The sequence below is a fragment of the Dipodomys ordii genome, unplaced genomic scaffold (genome assembly GCF_000151885.1).
Source record: "Dipodomys ordii isolate 6190 unplaced genomic scaffold, Dord_2.0 Scaffold205, whole genome shotgun sequence".
Lineage (NCBI taxonomy): Eukaryota > Metazoa > Chordata > Mammalia > Rodentia > Heteromyidae > Dipodomys > Dipodomys ordii.
In genome coordinates, this window is record NW_012267421.1 from 1,849,882 (window position 1) to 1,871,877 (window position 21,996).

The window sequence follows — 21,996 nt, forward strand, 5'->3', positions numbered from 1 at the left end:
TGGGATAACACTAGGTATAAGAGAGCTGAGGCTCAAAGGAGGGACCTAGAAACACTGCCCTTGGAAGGCAGGGCCTGCATTGTCCTATGTGGGGATTGGCCTAGCAAAGAGGAGACACTGAACACTGCAGCTGAGGGTCTAAGGGAGGGGAAAGTATGGACTCATGTGAGGCAGGGGAGAGTGCCCTGGAACAGGAGCATATGGAGCCAGGAGTTGAGACCTGAGAGTAACACTATCCATTTGCGTATGTGAGAGGTGGCTCGTCAAGGCAACTTTGAAGGTTAGGGTGCTAGGTGAAGGATCCAGAAACACCCCATCTCCAAATTGCATGTGTCCTGCCCCTGATACACGAGGCTTGGGCTGTTCTACAGTCTGTGAGGATACATTCATTCAGTGTCTTGACCTTCTCAGTATTTGGGTACAAATGGAGTCACATTGATAACCCACCCAAATTAAGTCAGATTGAACCCAACTTCCCTGTTGTGTTCCTTAAGACCTGTATTTCCACACACCCCCAAAAAGATCTTAGCCAGTCATCTGTGGAGCTCCTCTAGGATGTGTAGTGGGAGCCCCTCAACTCCTCTTCTGCTGCATACCCCTCCTTGTTGCTGGTCTTATCTGAGCCCACTGGAAGTGGTCCTCCCTGGGCTCTGGAATCCTCTGTGGTGATACTGAGGTCTTATGCAGCCCTAATGGTGCCTCTCCAGGTCATCTTCACTGGTTCTACAGCCAGGGTTTTCCCAGCAGAAATAGGTAATGGCCCATTTCTTTGCTCTGTGTCACTTTTTATCACTTGACATTGAAGTGGGAATAGATAGGTCCTGGCATCACAGAATCCCTCCTGACTCTCCTGACTCTCCTTTGCTTCTTGCCTGTGGCTCTGCAGCTATGGTTCTAGCAGTGGGGCTATCACAGTCTTCTCTGGAGTGCAGTGTCTCCTGAGCATCCAGAGGTTTCGTCTCCCCTGCCTGACTTCCTCTCTGTTGGGGCTGGCTCCACAAGCACAACAAACTTCACTCCTTCACCCACACTCCTGCCCCAAAGGCTAACTTTCCTTTTATTGGTTGGTGTGTAGTTGGTACCAGGTAATCGCTTCTCATATATCATCTTATTCATTCATCCTAACTATCAGAGGAGCAGATTATAAGAAGTGAGTAGTTTGGTCAAGGCCAAACAATTGACATCGAGCTAGAATTCAAAACCAGGCTCTTCAGAGTAAACACCCAGCCAGCTGCCTCACCTGCTCGACAGTAAAGTGCCCCGTTTGCTTGCTGTCATCTGCATAAATTCCAAATTGGCTTTTGCATGCAGGGCTGGGAAGAAACCGTGGATGCTGCTATTGCACACCTACTGAAGACCTGCCTGTCAAAGAGCTCCAAGGAGCAGGCTTTGAACCTCAGCAGCCAATTGAGCATGCCAAAAGATACCAGCCGACTGAAGAAACGCATCACCTTGCTATGTGATAGATTAGCCAAAGGTGGCCGTCTCTGCTTGAGCACTGATGCAGCAGCCCCACAGACCATGGTCATGCCAGGTAAGAGCTCTGCCCACACCTCCGAAGCACAGTTCTGCTGCCCTTGGAGGAAAGGAATGTGCCTGTGGTTGCACTGGGGTTTAAGTTTCATATTAAAGTGATGATAGCCAAGAAAATTGTTTGCACGTTTCCCCTCGATATCCTGGGGAAACCACTTGGATAAATGTTCTCGGGTGTCTGTTGGTCAGTCATTTCTAGGATGGTTTGTCTTTCTTCTCTGTGCTTTCATATATATATGACCCATTTTGTTTTGCTTCTAACCAATAAAAAGAGGATTAGAGAATAAAACTGTTTTTTAAGGAAAAGTTTTACAGAATGTGATCTCGCGATACCATGCCTCATGAATGTAAATAGCATGATACAAGGAGCTAATATGATCCAGATGGGTCAGGTCCTCCTGCTGTTTGCTTGGACTGTGGACACTGGAATAAGGGAAAGACTTGGGATCAAAACATGTGAGCAGGCTTCAGGGCTAAGGCACCTGTGGACCACCACGGAGGATGAGTTCCAGCATGGCCCCCACAGGAGTCAGTGGAGGGTCACAGGCCTCCAGGTCTGCCTTCTCACAGTCGGAGGTCCAGGCACTCCACTGCATTGCACTGCGCTCCCTTAGAAGCTCCCAACTTCCACTTCCCTCTTCCCAGCCTCTCTGTGGCAACGTGGAGTATGACACAAATGAGTTCACTGAACATGGCAGCTGTGGCAGCTATTCCTCTTAGTTTGGGAAGTAATGCATTTCTTTCTTCTTCCTTTCTGCATGCCTTTGCCCATCTCTTCCCCATGCTAATTCTCTTGCTGTTGCCTTCTTTTCCTCTCAATCAGCATTCCTAGAAGCAAAAGGAATGCAAGCAAAATCTTACAAAGATAAACATAGAGACAGAATAGTATAATTTAATAAGCACAGACTCCAGAGGCAGACAGCAGTGTTGGATGCAACCTTCATCCTGTACTACTTAGATGGCCCCTGGTGTGTTACCTAACTTTCCAGTCTGGCTTCTTCCTCTAAAAGAGGTAGGGGGGGGATGGGGGGAGGGAGGAGAGGGGGGTAATAATGCTGGCTTTGTTGCCAGAGCTTTAGAGGTTTGTAAAGCACCTAGCACAACACTTGGAATAGAGACCCAGTGGAAAAATTCAAGCTACTGTTGGTACCATTGTTACAGATGTATGCATAACTCAACCTCTAAAATCAGGAGTGAGGAAATAGCTGCTGGGTTTAAAATATGTTTGCCTTAACTATACACCAAACTTTTACTCCAAAAGAACATATCTCTATTTTTTCTTTCTTTTTTTGTTTATGCCAGTCCTGGGCTTGAATTCAAAGCTGAATGCTATCCTTGAGCTTTTGTGCTTAAAGCTGGTGCTCTACTACTTGAGCCACAGCTCCACTTTCAGCTTTTTGGTGGTTCATTGGAAATGAGAGTCTCATGGGCTGGCTTTAAACCGTGATCCTCAGATCTCAGCCTCTTGAGTAGCTAGGATTATAAGCGTTAGCCTCTGGCACCTGGCTGCAAAGAACGTTGCCTATTCAGTCTTGTAGAATTTCCACAGAGAGTTCTGATGCCATTTGATTTTATGTAGCCCCCCTCTTCATCTTGCCTGGGTGCATCCTTCTAACTGGTTCTCATCTGTCTCTTGCTCCCTATTATAGGAATATTTTCCTAGGAACTAAGTACCAAGGCTTAACAGTACAGCAAATGAACAGTTAGTTATCACTGTAATTGATACAACAAAGGAAGGTAAGGGAGAAAGGACAGATGGGCAAATGAGAAAATCACAAGAGGATTGGGCTAGCTGATGAGCCAGGACCCTGTCAGTTCAGCCATGGCAGCTATGGCTTTTCTCTGCCCCTTGGGAGCAGCCATTCAAAGGCTGTGGCCATACTGTGAGCTGATGCTAAGGTGCTCCCTCAGCCACACTGAGCAACTTGAGGCTAGGGTATTCCCTCAGCCACACCATGAGTAACTTGGGGGTGCTGTTTATATCTAGGACTCAGGATATGGGAGCCTTTCATGCAGAATGTTTGTGACAGGAAAGGGCTGAGAAAAGGGAAAGAAAAGAAGGAAGAAAGGGAGAAAAGGGGAAAGATGGCAGTGTATCTGTCAGATCCTGGGTGCCGGTGAGACTGGTATGTGTCTCTCATGCCTGTCTGTTGGGGTGGTCTTCTCAAGGGACATTGGGGCTGTGTGTTTGTATCTCACTGTGACAGTTGTCCCGTTTGCTTGGTGACCCTCCCCGATGCCTTCCTTCATCTAGTCATATCAGGGCCTTTTGTCCTACCATGCTCACTCAGTGCTTTTAATACTGTTTCTCAAAAAACTCAGAATTTTCACACACTTTATCCCTGTTCCTAGCACATTTTTGGGTAGAAAAGAACATGTAGAATTATGCTGTTTTACAAACAGAAAATGGGCAGCAAAAGCAAAATATCTTGCCCAAGAGTTACATGGTTCCTGGAAAGGTTAGGCCTCTCATCCAAATCTCCTAGCCTGCTGTGCTTCCTGCTAGACCACACAGTCCCTGAGCACACATGCCTCCTCCCAGGTGAGCAGTTCTCCATCTAGCTCTTTGCTCTTTAATTGGCCTAGCAACATGGGAGGAAAAGGCCAGTAGCTCTACAGAGACTGGTTTCTTTTCAGTGAAACTATATTGAAGATTGCTGACCTATTTGAATTGTGCTCATTCTTTATTTTTCCACAGATGACGTGGTGATATTACAGAGATAATACTAAATACCATGAGTTATTTCTACTCCCAGATACTACACTACAGTGTAGTTCACAATGCTAGTGTAAAGTTGTAATCATTGTGTCAGAGCATTGGAGGTACAGTGGCATATTAGGAAGGAGTGTGTGGCTGAGCAGATAGTCTTACAGACATTTTTCATGGACATGATCTTCCTTTAAGACCTGGCTCAGAACTCTGGAATGACCTGGGTCACCTCCCTCAGTTAGCCGCTGAGCAGGGAAGGAAGGACTGAGAAAGTGAAGTGATTGAGTGCTTAGTATTAAAAGTCAGGAGTGTGTGTGTGTAATTTCACCATGTTCCCTATTAAATTGCAGATGGATAAACATCTCCGAATAAAACACCCTTAGTCTTTTCCAGCGCCATGACTTTATGAGCCCAGCACCTTGGATGTGCCCTTTCTCTGCTCTGTGAAGGCCATGATGACAGCATCCTCCCAGGGGGCCAGAGTTTGAGAGTCTTCCCACTTCAAATTACCTGTAGCCTTCACCTCACATTTCTCCTGCTAGCCCTGGTCAATTCTGTCAGGTTCTCACTTAACCTTTCCTGGGTGAGTTCTTTTTACTGCAGAACTACCAAACTTAATGTTCTTATCTGTAGCGCTAGTATTCACATCTTTCTGCCATAAGCTCATGGCTTGCAGGGAACTCTCCCTCATTAATATCTTTTTGCCAACTTTAGATCACTGCATTCTAAGAGAGTCAAGAGGACATCTGAGTAGTTTCCTAAAACATCCAATGTGAATCAGTTAGTGATCTAGCTGGTCTCCTTTGTGTGGATCACATCCCTTGTCCCCTGGGGCCAGGAGACTGCCTTAATTTGCTCAAAGTTTCTTGTGACTTGGGTGGCTAGGACAATGTTCTAACAGCTCTAATTACAACAAAGTTTTGAGTCTCTCAAGTGTGTATGTGCTCACATATCATGGGTGTGTCTAATTCCTGGTATTGGGAGACTAATTCCATCTCATCAACACATGGGAGCTTTTATCACCTCTTGATAGTACTTGTTAAACATCATTTCATATATAAATGATGAATTGATATATTTGAGTGATGGCTCTTCAGATGGAAGCTTAGAGAACAAAACGGCATGGGCCCATAGCCAGCCAGGCCTAGAGAAAGGGCTTAAAGAAAGTCTAGGCTTGACCAGGTGCCACCAGAGGATATTTCCTTCATGGGATCCCATGAGTCAGAAGTCACCATGGGCCATAGAGTCAGCTGTGTTTTCTTTGGCACTGTCAGATTTGGCAGGGGGCCAAAATGAAGCTAGAGATAGTAGAGAAAACAAAGTTTGATAAGTAAAATAAGACTTTTCATGGCTATGGATCAAAAAATTTAGTTTTTGACATGTGGCATGGACTACCTAGGAATTAATATTTTGTGCAACTTTATTATACCAAATGGATGGAAATAGAGTATACATCTGGAGTCAGCACAAGCCTGCCTGAGGATCTGGCAGAACATGAGTCTGAATTCAGAGTACAAACTTGACTGAGATCTGGTCTGTGCTCTTGGGAGATACATATGATTTCTACTTTTTAGTATTTTGAACTTGAGGTAATGGTCTTTCTGACTTAAGGACTTGACGATGTTTTGCGACTACTTCCAAATGATCCATTTCTTAGAATTTCAACTGAATTCTCTAGAGTATCACTAAGATTCTGGATCAAATATTGGTGTTTATTTTCTTTCTTTTTTTATTATTTTATTTTATTTTTGCCGGTCATGGGGCTTGAACTCAGGGCTTGGGCGCTATCCTTCAGTTCTTCAGCTCAAGGCGAGCTCTCTACCACTTGAGACAGTACCACTTCCAGTTTTCTGGTGGTTTATTGGAGATAAGAGTCTCATGGACTTTCCTGCCCGGGCTGGCTTTGAACCAAAATCCTCAGATCTCGGCCTCCTGAGTAGGTAGGATTACAGGCGTGAGCCACTGGCGCCCGGCTGTGTTTATTTTCATTCTGTCAATATGGTTCAACTCTTGATCTGACACTGAATTTTTTAAGTTTGAAGTCTTCCATTAAGAGAAATTTCATAGAATTCCACATAGGAAAATTACTAAGTAGCTTCTCAACCTGTTTTTCTATAGAATACAAAACATTTTGTCTGTACATTTTAAAAGAAAGAAAGGAGGGAGGGAAGGCAGGAAAGAAGGAAGGAATGCAGTAGACTCCTTAATGGGAAAATACTATTGTGAAGTGGACTTTAACTTCAGAAGTACACATGTTCCAAAACTAGCTTGGCCCATTACCAGCTCTGTGATAAGGAACACTTTCTTAACCTGTCTACTTGTTTTCCCAATATAAATAGGAATAATAATGGTACTTCATTATAGGTTGGCCAAATTAAACATAGGAATACATGGAAAATACTTAACAAGTACCTGACACCTAGCAAATTCTTACTGAAGCCTAGCTTATATTCATTGTAATAAGAAATACCAATCTAAAACTTACTGTAGAGGTGTGAGGAAAAATCTGATCAAAGGCTTCTAGAGTTCAGCTAGAAGACACATGATTAGACAGGAGATTTGTAGAGTATAGAATTTTCTTTTCAGAACATTATTATTAAGTAGATGTGAATGACAATGTCAAAATGATCAGAAAAGATTCCACCAAATTGGAAAGTTCAGACTTGATTACAATATGGAGGATTTGAGGCTAACTCTTAATAGAAAAAGTAGCAACTCTCAGGATTTGAGGCCATATTTCACAGTAGCGACTAGGAGATCAAAGGTTTGTTTGAGAAATAAAATTATAAGTTTATTTTATAGTTATCCAAGTTTAGGTTATGCCTGTAATAATGGATTAATTTTGGGGGCCACAGTGGGAAAATTGAGTGAGATTTCTGGGTTTTTTTTTTTGGGGGGGTGGACATAGAAGTCCGCACTCAGATCTGACCTCCCAAATACTTCCCTAAGGTGAATCATTGTTTTTTTTCCTCAGAATGTAAATAATTTGCTTAAAAAACATCTACCTTGGGGGCTGGGAGGGTGGCTCAGTGGTAAGGTGCTTGCCTTGCATGCCTGAGGCCCTGGGTTCGATTCCTCAGCACCACTTAAGAAAAAAGAAGAAAGCCGGAAGTGGCGCTGTGGCTCAAGTGGTAGAGCGTTAGCCTTGAGCTGAAGAGCTGAGGGACAGCGCCCAGGCCCAGAGTTCAGGCCCCATGACCAGACCCCCCCAAAAAAGAAAAAAAAACAAAAACATCTACCTTCTCCTCATTCTTACCAGTTTTCTTATCTTTACTGTTAACAAGACTGTCTGCCACAAATTCACTGGTCATTGCTTTCTATGTCACAAAATTTCCAATAATGCTTTACATTAAGTTTTAAAAACTTGGCTATTTCATAATTTTGCTCAACAGATAACTTAACATTGTATTTGCTACAACTTCTAATAGTCAGTGAGAGATGAATCAATAAAATGTCAATAGCAAGTAGAGATTGATCTAGTGTTAAATGCAGAAGGACAGTGGAGTAGAGACTAATTTTATAAGTCATCAGTTAGTCTTTAAGTACATAGTTTTGTGTTATGCTTTTGCTTCTATGATTATAGCGTAAGCAGAATCTCCTTAATTAGGAGGATCTGCTTCCTTTCCCTAATTATAAATGTAAGAATTGAGAATGTGAGAACACTAACTCTGACCACAATTGCTAGTATGGCATTTCAAAGCAACAGAAAGAGGACAAGATGAATTAGTTTAAAAATGCTGCTGGGAACTGGCCAATCATTTGGAGAAAAGAAATAGATTCTAGGCTCATACAATATGCCATAAGCCCATTTCAGAGCAAAAGACTGAAATTAAAAAAAAAGACAAAATAGAAACAAAGAAGAAAGAAATCACAATAGCACACAAGAAATAAAGGAAAAAATATTCATACCGAAGCAGGACAGGCCTGCACAGGGCCACCTTGCAGAAATGTCTTAGCTGGTTATAAATTCAGCATCCTCCTTTTCTCTGCAGCTACTCACTGAGCATAGGCAAGTTACACAATTTGCCCATCTTTGAGTAATATCTTTCCTTGGTCTGGTGAACCCTTTTGCACACACCCTGTAGGCCTGACTGGGACCCATTGTGAGCCTTCGGTTCATCACAACTGAGATACAAATAAACCACAGACACTTGCCCACAGTCCTTCAATGATTTACTTCCTTTGAGAAAAACAATTTTTCTTTATCTCTGAAAAACAGCCCTTCTTGTCTTTTATCACCATTTCATATAAAACTGCTTTCTTGGTATTTTCTATCATCCAAGCATTCTTACAAAAGTGATATAGATTATTTGAAGAAAATGTACATAAAATATGAAAGAGGAAGACAGGAAATCCAGAGCTTAGCTGTAACTACTGCCCCAACATAGATGCTCTAATGGACACCTTGCTTTACATCCTTGCTTTCAGGAAATAGATGACTAAGTTCAGGCTTTTGTTTCCTGCCTTTTCTGACTTTTTTAGAATGAGACATTACTACTTTGGGGCATTTTATGAGACCATTGCTTTTGTAAACTATTCTTAGTCCTTGTAGTCTTTATTTTATTTATTTGTTTGTTTATTTGTTTATTTATGGTCATGGGGCTTGAACTCTGGACTTGGGCTCTGTCACTGTACTCTTCAGCTCAAGGCAAGCATTCTACTGCTTGAGCCACAGCAACACTTCCAGTTTTCTAGAGGTTAATTGGAGATGAGTCTGCCTGGGCTGGTTTTGAACCGTGATCCTCAGATCTCAGCCTCCTGAGTAGCTAGGATTACAGGCGTGAGCTACCAGCACTCAGCTGTATTCTTTAATACCAGAAATTATTTGTACCCTCCATACCTATCTTTCTTTTTTGGGGGAGGGTCCGGTCATGGGGCCTGAACTCTGGGCATGGGCGCTGTCCCTCAGCTCTTCAGCTCAAGGCTAGCGCTGTACCACTTGAGCCACAGCCCTACTTCCGGCTTTTTTCTTTTTGCTTATGTGGTGCTGAAGAATTGAACCCAGGGCCTTATGCGTGCAAGGCAAACGCTCTACTACTGAGCCATATTCCCAGCCCCCCATATCTATCTTTCTAGATTTTGTAGCTTCTGTTTTTTTCTCTCTGTTTTTTTTCTCTGTGTCTTTACTATTGGTGTTCTCCATGCTTCCAGAGGGTCTTATCTGGCTACCTTCTGAAGTCCTGGTGCTTCCAGGTTAGGACCGTCTGCTGGTTTCTCTTTGTCTTCTCACACCCCACAGGCTGCTGTGGGTCCACATGCCTGACTGGAACTTGGCTCCTCCTAGGTTCCCAGCTCGGTAAATGACATTGTTCTATGTCTAGGTCAGGAGGATGACATCACACTATGTTCAGCTAGGGGAACACCCTTGTCCAGGTGAGCAAAAGAATTTTAAATCACCTCCCTGAAGTAAATATATATGTGTGTGTGTGTGTGTGTGTGTAGGTATATATGTATGGAAGTATATATATATACATATATATATTCATACTTTTTTCTTTGCATATGGATACTTATCTAAAAATTAGATCATACTGCTGCTCCTACTTTTCTTTTTCTTTTTAGTGATAGGATCTTGCTAGGTTTTCCAGGCTGGCCTCATCAGTCTTCCTGCCTCAAGCCTCCTGATGGCTGTGACTACAGTGTGCACCACTGTATTTGATTTATGCCTATTACTTTATAGGCTACTTTTAAAACTTTCATTATTCCATTGTTAAATAGGTGTACATTATTTGCTTACCTATATACTTACCCTAGTCTCCTTTTGTGAAAATAATAAAGGCTTTTGGTGTTAGTATGATATATAACTATTTGTCAAATAATCTTGTACTTTGTATATAGCATGATGAATTTATGCTTTTCCACTAGTTTCTTTGAAAAACTATGAATCTGATTATGTAACTTTACCTGATTTAAAAGGTTTTACAGTTCTGTTATCTACCATATTAAATTGAAAGTTCTCAACCTGAAATGCAATATTCTGGACTAATTAGGACCACATTATCTTTCTAACCATATTTTCTACTTTCTAGGCAGGTTCTCAATCACTCGAGCCATGCCTCAGTCTAAATTTCTGTGCTTTTGGAGGGTTCTTTTGCCCTAGATAGACAGTGTTGTTCTGCTATCAAAATTACTATCATTTCTGAAGGTATGGCTGAAATAATGTTCCATTAAGTGCTCCCTGGAGCTCTTTGCACCGCTGTTCTCTTTCCTCTTTCCTCTATGCTCTCTACTCCCCTGGGCACATGACTATTAGAAGCTAATCTCCAGGGTTGGTCTTTTTTCCTTTAGAAGGGGTATTTGAGATGTTTGGAAGTCAGGTGACATAGCAAGTTGAGAGTGCTAAAATCTAATGTTTATGTTAAATGAGAAGCTTTGGGAAGGCACAAGGAATAATCTAGAATGTAGGTAGGCATTTTAAAAGAGAAAAAGTGAGAACTTAATATATATGTGGGGGGAGTATATGGTGACAAGGAGAAGAGGAAAGGGTAGCGAGGCTCAGCCATGGGCCTTAGAGAAGAAAAGTTTTATATTAATCGTGCAAGAGCAAGAAGGCATAAATGGAGAGGTGGTATACAAACATTGACTTGAAATAAGAAAGGACAAATGTTAGGCTATTTATTCCTTTGGAGTCTTAATTTTTTCACTTGAGAAGATAAGATAATACCCCCTTGTTTTGCAGATCAAATTGAGCTATATTGAATAAGGAAAGGAGGCTTACAGTCATGGATGGGGGTGTACATTCTTACCCCTTGTGGTGGAGTGCTTGGGTGGGGGTAAGGATTAGCAGAAGGACATTTGAGTCTGGGATTAGAGTTGGATTTGACAGGAGAAGCAATTAGAGGAACACAGGGGAAGGTCTGCCATCAAAGACCTCACAGGATAACGTCCTCCCTGTGTTGAGCAAATGCTTGTTGATGGACATGCTGGCAATCATTACACTGCAATGTCCAAAGACCGGCTTCTTGGAAGTAGGGTTGTTAATACAGGAATAGAATACCAGGGGAGTTTGAGGAATTTCCTTCCCTGCACATGTTTATACTAATGTGAGTACTCAACAGTCTAAAGATTAATTTGGGAAAAACCCTGCCTGAAAGCTGGGGGGGAAATAGCTCATTTTTAAAGGACAGCACTGTTCCTATTTCTTCACGGACTCACATGACCCCTCAGGTCGCAGGGGATACATCTTACCTAGGTGTCACTGCTGTGTCTTCTTCTTTCTCTCTTATATGAGATATTACAGTGAAAACCCTGGTATCCTTCTATTGTGTGGCCCTGAGGTACTGAGTACTAGTCTCACTGGAGTTGTCCATAGGAAGATACCTATTTCTAAGGCTTTTTGTGATATCAGAAACAACTTTCCTCACAAATTTTGTTTACTTCTGGGATTGCCTTCTTACCACATATAAGGATGAAAAATTTGATATTTATTTCAACAATGTCTGGCAACAAAAAATTATAATGGAATTTCTACTGACTGACCACACTCATGTAACTGGTGTGTGTGTGTGTGTGTGTGTGTGTGTGTGTGTGTGTATGTTGGAGTTTTTCTTCTCCTCAGCCCTTATCCCAACTTCTGGTACTTCAGTGGCTTTACCTTCAACAGTCAGGTGTGGTGGTTCATCTCAGACTTAGAATAAATACACTTCCTATTCTCTTCAGCATCTCCCCCACTGCCTACTGTCTACCATTTCTTTGTGGAGTTTGATTTTCAATAATAAGGTGAATGTGTTTCTCTACTTTCATTATAAATTCATCAATATTATTAAAGTTATATTTGTTTTTTATTTTCTTTTAGACTTTTAGGGTAGCTGGATAAAGTATTTTAGTTACTTAAAAACAGTTCTTCAAACAGATACTTATGTACAACAATTACTAAGACTTATTTCATTTTACATTATTTTGCTTAAATATTTTAAATCTATGAACATACATGAATAATGAGAGTTATGTACAGGGCATAATGTATATGGGACACACACAAACACACACACACACACACACATACACACACTCACACTCACACATAAGACCCATTCCCAGAGCTTAGTCACTGTAATCTTGGATGACACAATTGGCCCCAAATACCAACTTCTATTGCAGAGCTGCTCAACTCAGCATGACAGGAAAAGTAACAATCTTTCAGAACCAGAACTGTCATGTCAAATGAAGCCAGTACCATACTTCCAACCTTCTAAAACATGTTTTTGTAATAAACTTTAGAAACCTCCTAGAGTATTTATTTCAATAAATTGTTGGAATAGTCAAACTGTTATGATTTATGTGTGTGTAGATAACAGAGATTAAATTGGAAAGGGCAGGAGGTATGGCTAGAGGTATGGACACCTGCCTAGCAACTGTGAGGATCCAAGTTCAAACCCCAGTGCTTTTGAAACAATAAATCCCAATAAAGCACAGTTCTCCGTTTTGACTCCCAGTACATAGCCCTAACCTGTCCTAAGAAGCAGGCATCCTTTGTTGGGATTCTTTGTACGATCTGTCTCAAGTATATAATTTTTAGGTTTCTGTTTTGAAATATTTTTATTTAAAAATATTTTTGTGGTCCGCCAGAATTTTGGTATCCCTTTCAAGTATGCTTTCTGAGCCATTCAGAGGACAGCACTGTTACTTGCTAGCTCTCAGAAGCCATGATTTTTACTAATGCTGGTAGGTGTCTTTTAGTTAGCACAAATGCTTATGTGTTGGTAGCATGCAGCTGTTTTTGGCTCATGTTAAAAATAATCCTGAAAGTAAGTACAACTGTAAATAAGAAGCACCTTCACTGTCCTTTCAGGTGCATAGTGAGAGGTTGCAGGCTTCTGGTTTTGGCAAAGGCCGTGGCAGGTAGTGAGGGCTCAGGTACAGAAGTTTAGCCAGGTTTCAGTTAAAAGCACAAAGTTTAGGATAGTACATCTGATAAACAGATCATTTATTCCAGTATGCATGACTGTGTACTTATGCAAATAAATTACCTGATGTAACCTGCTTTTTGTCAAGAGATAAATCTTTCTTTTTAATATGAGATAAAATAACCAGCCTGTGATGATCTTTTAAATGCAATGTGTTGACTCTGAAAATGCTATAATTTTTATCATTTATGCTTTATTCCCATTGAAAATATATCATTCACTAAACCAAGACTGAGCCCCAAGGAGAAATTTGTTGAGTATTTACTGCATCCTGGGCCCTATTGTAGGCACAAGGTTTTGCTGGTCAGCCCCACAAACACCCCTACCTCACAGAGGGAGCCTCAAGCCACAGAGAAGCAGCAGAAAAATAAATCTAGGCAAGGAGTAAGGATGCAGGTATAAACTATTTGTGCCTGCACCTTTCTTAGGACCAAAACTTTTTTCACTAAGTATAGTGAATAAGAGGGTGTCATTTTGTTATTTGAGACAGTTTCCTTATATGACTAGTTTGGAGGGGTGTGTGTGTGTGTGTGTGTGTGTGTGTGTGTGTGTGTGTATTTTGGTACCACTACTAGGGCATGAACTTAGGTGTGGGCGCTGTCCCTTTGTTTTTTCACTTAAGGCTGGCACTTGAACCAAAGCTCCATTTTTCTGGCTTTTTGTTGGTTAATTGGACTTTGCTGCTTGGGCTAGGTTCAAACCTCCAACTCAGCTTCTCAAGTAGCTAGGATTACAGGCATCAGTGCCTGCCTTGGGTATATAATCTCTAGTTTATTGCTATAGTTTTTCAAGTTTTCTACTTTGAACAGTATGTGTTGGATTTCAGAAAAGAAGTCAAAGCAAATCTTGAGAAGTTTTCCTAAGAAAAAGTTAGAAAACCTATTTGCAGTGATAATTGCGTCATTATACCGCAAACCCTTTTCATATTATTTTGTATCGTCAAATAATGTTAGCTAGCAATTTCATGGGCTTCAACATAATACTGTCACCGTTTCCCTTTGACACTTGGCATGACACCGTCTGTTTCTCTAATTGCCATGGGCTCAAAGTGAAGACATAAAAACCATGTGGGCACAAAATGATTATTATTTTGTTTGTGTAACTGATCATTATCTGGCAGTGCACACTGGTTTGTACTAGCACATATTTGGATTTCCAGTGTCACTAAGTGGCTTCCTTGAGAACAGCCTAATTATAGGTTAATTCATAGTTTTCAAAAATTCATTACTGAACAAATATCAGGGTAACAAGAATGAGCAAGTGTACAATTAGATAGTGAATTAATATACTCCAGTGTTCCATTAGACGACACATATTCTTAACCTAGAACTCTTCTGATTAAAGTCATAAAATCTCCACTCCTGATTGAGTTAAGTAGGATTTAACTGGACCTCAATGGCAGCACAAGGATGATGAACTCTAGAGAGTTAGCCCAGCCCAAATTCTCCTTAGTGCAGTATAAAACATCATTTAAGTTTGTGTCTTTAATTGAATTTGATGGCCATAGCCCTCTTTAGACTGTTTGTCAAATTGGCCTTAGAGGTTTCAGCATCGGAAAGTCAGGATTTTGTTTTCCCAGCTGTTTAAATGTAATACATTTGAAGACAGAGACACTGTCCTGTAAGTTTATAGCCTAAATAAATCTATTTTAAAGGTGTACTGGTCTGAGGCCAGGTGGCATAATAGGATGACATATGAGCTGTTCACATCTGAAGACCTGGCACTGTATCCATCTGTAGGTGCCAGGAAAATGACTTTGGAGGAGTCAGTTTGCTAGAGTCCTTGGTGGGCATCTGAGAACATCACAGTGCTGTTGTAAGGTCTTACATAATGTGTCCTCTGTAAACTACATTGCCACGTTAGCCACCTAGGGCACAAAAGGGCAGTTTGAGTGACTTCAGGAGGTGTTCCAAATTCATGTTTTAATAAGTTGTGAGTAGTATAGGCCAGTCTGCAAGAAGGCCTGAGGGCAGTAGGAGGGACTGAGGATTGAAATTTAAGCTCTTTGTTTCTCTCATCTTTGTTTGGCTCATCAGTTATTCAGCAAGTATTTACTTAAGCCTGTTTTTCTGAGCCCTTGTCATCTTAGGCATGAATTTTATAATAAGACCAGTTACCTTTTCTCTCCCTGGCTTCACAACTCCTCTAAATGCCAATAATAATATTTCAAAGAAATGTTATGAAGAACTTACTAGTACTGCAAAAAACACTGTGATAACTCTGTCTGAATACCTGTAAATTCATCTCTCAGTAATCCCAAGGTGCTTAATTGGAATGCTTATCTGAAGATCTTTTGTTGTTTTTCATTTGCATTTGCCAAGAACGTCTAGTAATTACATGCTCAGTTTCCATTTGAGGAGCTTTTTGAATTACTTAAAAGGCCATCATCATTAATTCATATTTAGTATCTGAATCTAAGGTTTCCTTATTGTAGTAATACATTGTGTGCTAGCCAGAACCATCACTTAATTTGAGAAAGTAAAATGCTCAGAGGTACCAGTCAGACTTGGATTTTTATTGTGAAAATATATTTCAGTAACTCACAGGCCTCTCCTTTGTTAACTTGACCCATTTAGCTCCATTCCTTTTGCAGTTAGACTCCATCCTTTGGATGAAATGGTCTGGTTAGTGACTTGTTGTCAGAGGAAGCTCAAAGGAAGAAGGCAGTGATTGATGGGGGACCATGAGGACATAGAGTGGCGGGCATCCTGAAAATAGGCCACACAGGTCCGTGATCTTTCTAGGGGTTTATCTAGTTTATTTAGGGGATTATCTAGTTGGCAGTGCTCCAGGCACTTTTTTATCCTGCAATCCTACAGCTAGCTTGGGCATCTTTTATGGATTTCAGGGTGATGCTGAAGGAGAGGCAGGTGGACTTACATGCAACCTCTCTGAGCCTCAGTTTTTTCTTTACCTCTAACTGTTAGGACCTCAGGATCTTTATACCAGTGAGTCTGTGATACAACCCTCAGCCCCCAGCATTCCAGGTTATAGGTTATGGCCTGTGGCTCTGTTAGGTGGTCAGGTAGATGGCAAATGAAGTCAGTTTATAGAAAGAACTGAAGCAAGCTGGGGACAAACTGAACTTGGGCAACTGAAGAGGTGACTTGGGAATAAAATACATTTTAATCTTATCTATTGGAATTAAACATTAATTATTCTCTAAACTTTTAGTAAGAGTCTACTATGTACTCATTCCTATACTAGAGCCTGGGTGTGCAATAGTGAAGAGATACCGCAAAGCCCTGCTGTAATACAGCATCATCCTAGTAAGGATGGGGGGCTACACCAACAGCAAAGAAAGTAGATAGGGAAGGGTGGGACAAGGGTGAGGGGAACACAAGGGTGGCATGTGAACTGGGGCTGGAAAGATGGGAAGAAGTCCAGCCCAGGCATGAAAACACACAGGATGTTGAGGGACCAAAGTGGAGGAATGAACTAGGATAGGCAGGGATTCAGAGGAAAGCGGGGAGGCTGCCCGTGTGCTTGGGGAAGAGGCCAGATCACAGAGGAGGCTTTGTTTCAATTTCTAGGTCTGGTTAGAAATGAAAATTCCTAAAACAGGCCATTTTTAGAGACCTGTTATTATCTCTTAGAGCAAATAAAAGATGACAGTCAACCTTGAAGAGCCTCTCTGTGTCCTGCAGCCACAATAATTGTGAGCAAGAGAGGTGGGTTGAAAAGCATTTTATTATAGGCAAGTCCTCAGGCATTTATCACTTGAAAGTGGAGGAGTTAAAAAGTTTAAAGGCTATAGCAGTAGCATTTGAGAAAATGAATAATTTAAAGAACATGAACTCATGAATAATGAATTTTGAAGACAGAGACCTCTCGCCTGATGAGAGGTTTGTAATTTTCACTTTACAGCAAAATACAGCTAGCTACCATGCATTCCTAACTGACTTCATCTAAGTACAATTAGTGCCTTGGTGTGTAGACTTACAACTGGCTTCTTGTGTCGAAGCCATTAAGTTTTAATGTATTCAGCTTAAGCATAAGTGGTCACAGATGATTCATAATGCTGCTCCCTGCCTTTGGTGAAAATGATCGTCAGCCAGAGAATTGCCCCCAGTGGCCACACTAATCTTTGCAGTTGATTCCCTCAACGTTTTTGTGTCTATGGCAGATCTCAAGTAAACATTGCACACTGATGGATAAAGCCCTGTGCTAATCGCCCTGAAACCACAGGAAATTTGATGATGATAAAGTAGAACTCAGTAACTCTGGACATTTTATTTTTAAAATCTTGGTGTCAGAAGGGCACAAGTAATATAAGCTGTCCTTTAAGGATGGAATTAACTGACCATGAGGGTATAAGATTTTTCCCCCTTCTTCTTTAAGAAACAAATGCCAAGAGTTGCCCACGTCATTGTGATCTCATCATTTAGTTACTGGGCACAGAGGTGGGATGAGCCAGAGGCTCACCTGGCTGCAGCTTTAAACAGCAACTTAGCCCAATAAAAATAGAACTGAGGCTTGGGCCTATGAGATTTAACAAGCTGGTAATTAGCCCAATGCTCACCTGACCCAACTACCATCCAAGTATGGAGAAATCCAGGCAGATCTGCTGCCAGCTGAGTTTCCCTACCTTATGCATCCTGCCAAGACTCATGGGGTCAAATCCCATCCAGAGCTGGAGGTCTTCCATTGCCCTCTGATCAATTCCAGAGATCCACCATGACTTCTGGGTCAGTTATGGTCTGTGTCTGTAGTCCCTTCAATTCACTTGCCACCAGCAACATATGCTGCCATCAGTCTTACCCACCTGCAGCCCTCAGGAATGAGCCATGCTCTTCCCTGGTCCTCAGTCTCCTTTGTCCCCAGTTGTGTTGCTCTTCTGCGGAGGCCTCCTATCTTACCTACTTCAGCTTCCCATAGTCTTTTGTGACTCTTGATTGTCTAAGGCTATTACTGCCCCTCCCTAACCCCTCTCTGCTTCTGTTTGCCTCTAGGATAGCATGGTGTCACAGAGATAGACTTCTGGCTCTGGGTGCCTCCAGGTAGAGGAACCTCCCATGGGAGGTGCTTGGTGGTGGATGGCCCCATATATGTGGTGTGGTTTGTCTCTTCCTGGTCTTGACATTATATAGAAAGAACATCAGGCTCTTCTCCAGATAGTCCAGGCATCATAGCAGGCAATTAATTCCTGGTAGGAACAAGATGACAGGATATACTCCAGCTTCTCATCACATTATACACAGCCCAATGAAGCCAGTTACAGTCCTCCTATGCAGTGAAGGAACATGCTCCAAACTTGCTGTAATTCTGTGAGATCTTCTTGAGATGCGGTCATCACCTGGGTGCAGGCTGTGGCACAAGTGCTCTGATGCTTTTATTCAGCAAAGTCAAGACAGTGCTGCTTGCTTATAGCCTTTCAGCACGGCTCCAACCCTGTCTCAAATAACACAGTGGGAATTTAGGATGAAAAGGCACATCTCTAAGTCTCCATCCTGACATCAGGCTTCTGACAAGACAGATATTTACTCTAACTCTCCAGAGATAGGCTCCCTCTGCCTCTTAGTCCTGGATTCTGTTTCTCACCAGTCTCATCCACTGGAAGGATTCCTCTGATGTTTACCTTTTGTTTTTCCATTTGTGGGGCTTGAACTCAGGGCCTGGGCATTGTCTTTGTGCTCAAGGCCATCACTCTACCACTTGAACTATAGTGCCACTTTCAGTTTTCTGGAGGTTGATTGGAGATAAGAAAGAGTCTCACGGACTTTCCTGCCCAGGCTGGCTTTGAACCGTGATCCTCAGATCTAGCCTCCTGAGTAGTTAGGATTACAGGTGTGAGCCACCAGTACCTGGCCTGATGTTTAACTTTAACTCCACCTGTTACAATGGATGCTCTTTTTCATCCTGGCTTCACCATTAACTCTCTGTGATGGAGGATGCCAGACCCCACCCTCTCACCCCTGCCCCTCACAGGTTTTTTTTTTCCCCTAGTGCTAAATGGACCCACTTTTGTTGCTTTTATTTTTTCCCTCTTTTTGCTATTCCCTAGAGAGTTTTCATTTATGACCTTTCTTTGCCATGAAAGCTTATAACCATGTAAAAAGGATTGGTCCTCATTATTAATAGATTAGATACTATCATACTACCTAGAATAATTCAAAACTAACAATAAATACTCAATAGAGTGAAATATTCTGTTTTCCTGATTCCTAGAAAAGGTAGCATTTGACCTTTTAGGTTTTTCTTCTTCTTTTTTATATTTTTTTATTGTAAAGATACTTGTACAGAGGGGTTACAGTTACATGCATAAGGTAATGAGTACATTTCCTATCAAGCATTGTTACCCCTCCTTTGTTTTTCCCCTACCATTCCTTTCCTCCCCACCTCCTCAACTCCTCCCTCCCCCCCACCCCAAAGTTGTAAAGTTTGTTTTTAACATAGTGTCTTGTACATCTCATTGTTACAGTGAGTCATCCTGTATCCTTATTTCAGCTTTTTGTTATTTCCCTTCCCCTTCCTAAATTAGAAAAATGTATATATAAGATGCAGGGCACCAGAATCAAATACAGTGATACAAAAGAAAAAAAATCACAGAGTACATTATAAGTACGTTAAAAACAACAACAAAGATAAAACCTTTTGTTTCCCTATCTTGGGGTTTATTTCAATTAGCATCATCTTATATTAACCTTTTAGTTTTAAATCTGTAGATACAATTCTGTCTTGCTCCAAATTAAATTAATTGGCTTCCACTAAGTCAAATACACCCCTATTGTGTGAATCTTGGGTCCTACACATCTTGAAGATGTAATGATCGAAGCCATAGAAAGAGAAAGGAGACCATTGTTAACATTTTTATAAAGCTAAGAAGTGCCCATTTTGATGACATATTGATGCAGAGAAGAGTACAATGATTATTATGCCAGTATGTGTGCTTATTATTGTAGTCTAGCCATGTACATAAAAGCACTGTCCACACAGTGCTCCAGATGTGTTGAATTGTCTGTAGGGCCCAAGTGGCAAGTTTGGATAGTACTGAAGTAAAAAAAAAGTGTGTGTGTGTGTGTGTGTGTGTGTGTGTGTGTGTTTATACATATACATATATATATATAGTATATATATATATATGTATATATATATATATATGTATGTATATATAGAGAGGGGGAGAGGGAGAGATTTACGTTCTCAGCTTTTAAGACCTCTACCCATTTTACTTCTACTTTAAAGCCAGGTTATGACCCCTGGAATCTGCAATCTGGAAATGGATATATTGTTGGGATTAGTACTTGTTACTCATTGTCACCTCTTGGCCATCAGTACAAGACTATTACAAAAGAATTTACAATCTCCACAAATGCAGGAGGGCAAGTCAACATGAATTGTGACCATTCTGTTCTTACCTGATTCAGATCTAAAATAAAGATGCATGATTTTGAGATTGAATCTTGATAACATCTTTTATGACCTACAATATATTCACTTTCTCTCTTAAAACAGACAGTGCGATACTTTTACTGCCTGAGAAATGGTGTGTGTTTTGGGCCTCTGTTCCAGCACTGTAAAAGCAATGTTTTATTCTAGTAAAATTGATTCTCAACTGGGCATCTCTGTGTTATGCACAGATATGGGCTGTTATAGCCAGAGGCAAAGTGCATTGTGAGCACTGGCTGAGGAGACTGTCCGGTAGGGGTATGGCCTGATGGCTTAGCTGGGTTCATTTGTGGGGCCAAGCTGCGGGAGGCACAGGAGAGTGCGTGTGCATTGTGGCCTCTGCAGCCTTGATGCAGGATCACAGCTAGCTTAAACTTCATATCTCATCTCAGAATGGTTCTGCTTAGAAGACCACATACTTATGCTTACTGGAACTTACGCTTTATTCATTTAAAAGATTGTTTGAACATCTTGCCTGGAATTCAATTTCAGCATCTTTTGAATCTTGCTTTAGAGATAATTTTTTTTCTGTGTGTGTGTCACACGCATACGCACGCACATGGATGCACCAGGCCTAGGACTTGAACTCAGGGCCTGCATGCTGTTTCTGAACTCTTTGTGCTTAAGGCTAGCATTCTACCAGTTGAGCCACAGCTCTATTTCCAGCTTTTTGGTAATTAATTGTAGATAAGTACCTTATTGTATACTTTCCTGCCCTGGCTGTCATCACACCTACGTCCTCTGATATCAGTCTCCAGAGAAGCTAGGCCTGAGCTCCTGGCAATTGGGAGAGACGATCTTTTTTAAAAGCTATCTGTTTGGAGAAAGAACAAGGGAGGGAGAAAGAGAAAGATCTTGGCTTGTCTGCATTTGGGTTACAGACCTGTCTGCTGTAGATCAACTGTCACACTATTCACCCATGGCCTCTGTCACCATATTGTAACTCTCACCTGTGATTCTTCTTGGATTTTTGGCATTGGAAGGCGTTTTCATAGAACACAAGCAAGAAATAATTAGTTAAAGATGATAGGTTTTATTTTAGGATCACAAATGTTGGGGCAGACTGACCTGGATTGGCATCCTAGCCTCCCACTTAGCTTGCCATGTGACTTCTAAGCGTTAGTCTCTAACCTAATACTATGGTAGCATTGTGGGGATGGGTTGAGTTAATTTAAGGAAGACAGTACAGCACCTGGCCCTTGGGAGTGCTCAGCCCACCACGACTCTGTGTTATTGTGATTGTTATCATGGAAAATGATTTAATCCATTTGCGTCAAATGTTCTGAAACTGCCATAAAGATTACATAAAGGAATTCTTGGCTATTCCTATAAAGCACCAATCAGTTTCTTCTGGAAAAAGGTGAAGATGTTATGTGTGCTCGTTCTGTGATGAGAATCACAGTCTCACACACATTTCTGGGTTGCCTTACCAGCATGTGCGATTGAAAGCAGATCTAG

General features: G+C 41.4%; 1 protein-coding gene across 5 annotated transcripts in view; it reads left to right on the forward strand.

The window, feature by feature from the left end:
- The window catches only part of Bbs9 (Bardet-Biedl syndrome 9), a 322,522-nt gene that overhangs the window by 265,214 nt on the left and 35,312 nt on the right, over positions 1 to 21,996 (forward strand). For all 5 annotated transcript variants that reach the window (XM_013035169.1, XM_013035167.1, XM_013035170.1 and 2 more), the window contains one exon: positions 1,312 to 1,534. In XM_013035169.1, coding sequence (XP_012890623.1) covers positions 1,312 to 1,534 — 223 coding nt within the window. The remainder of the gene's footprint in view (positions 1 to 1,311; positions 1,535 to 21,996) is intronic.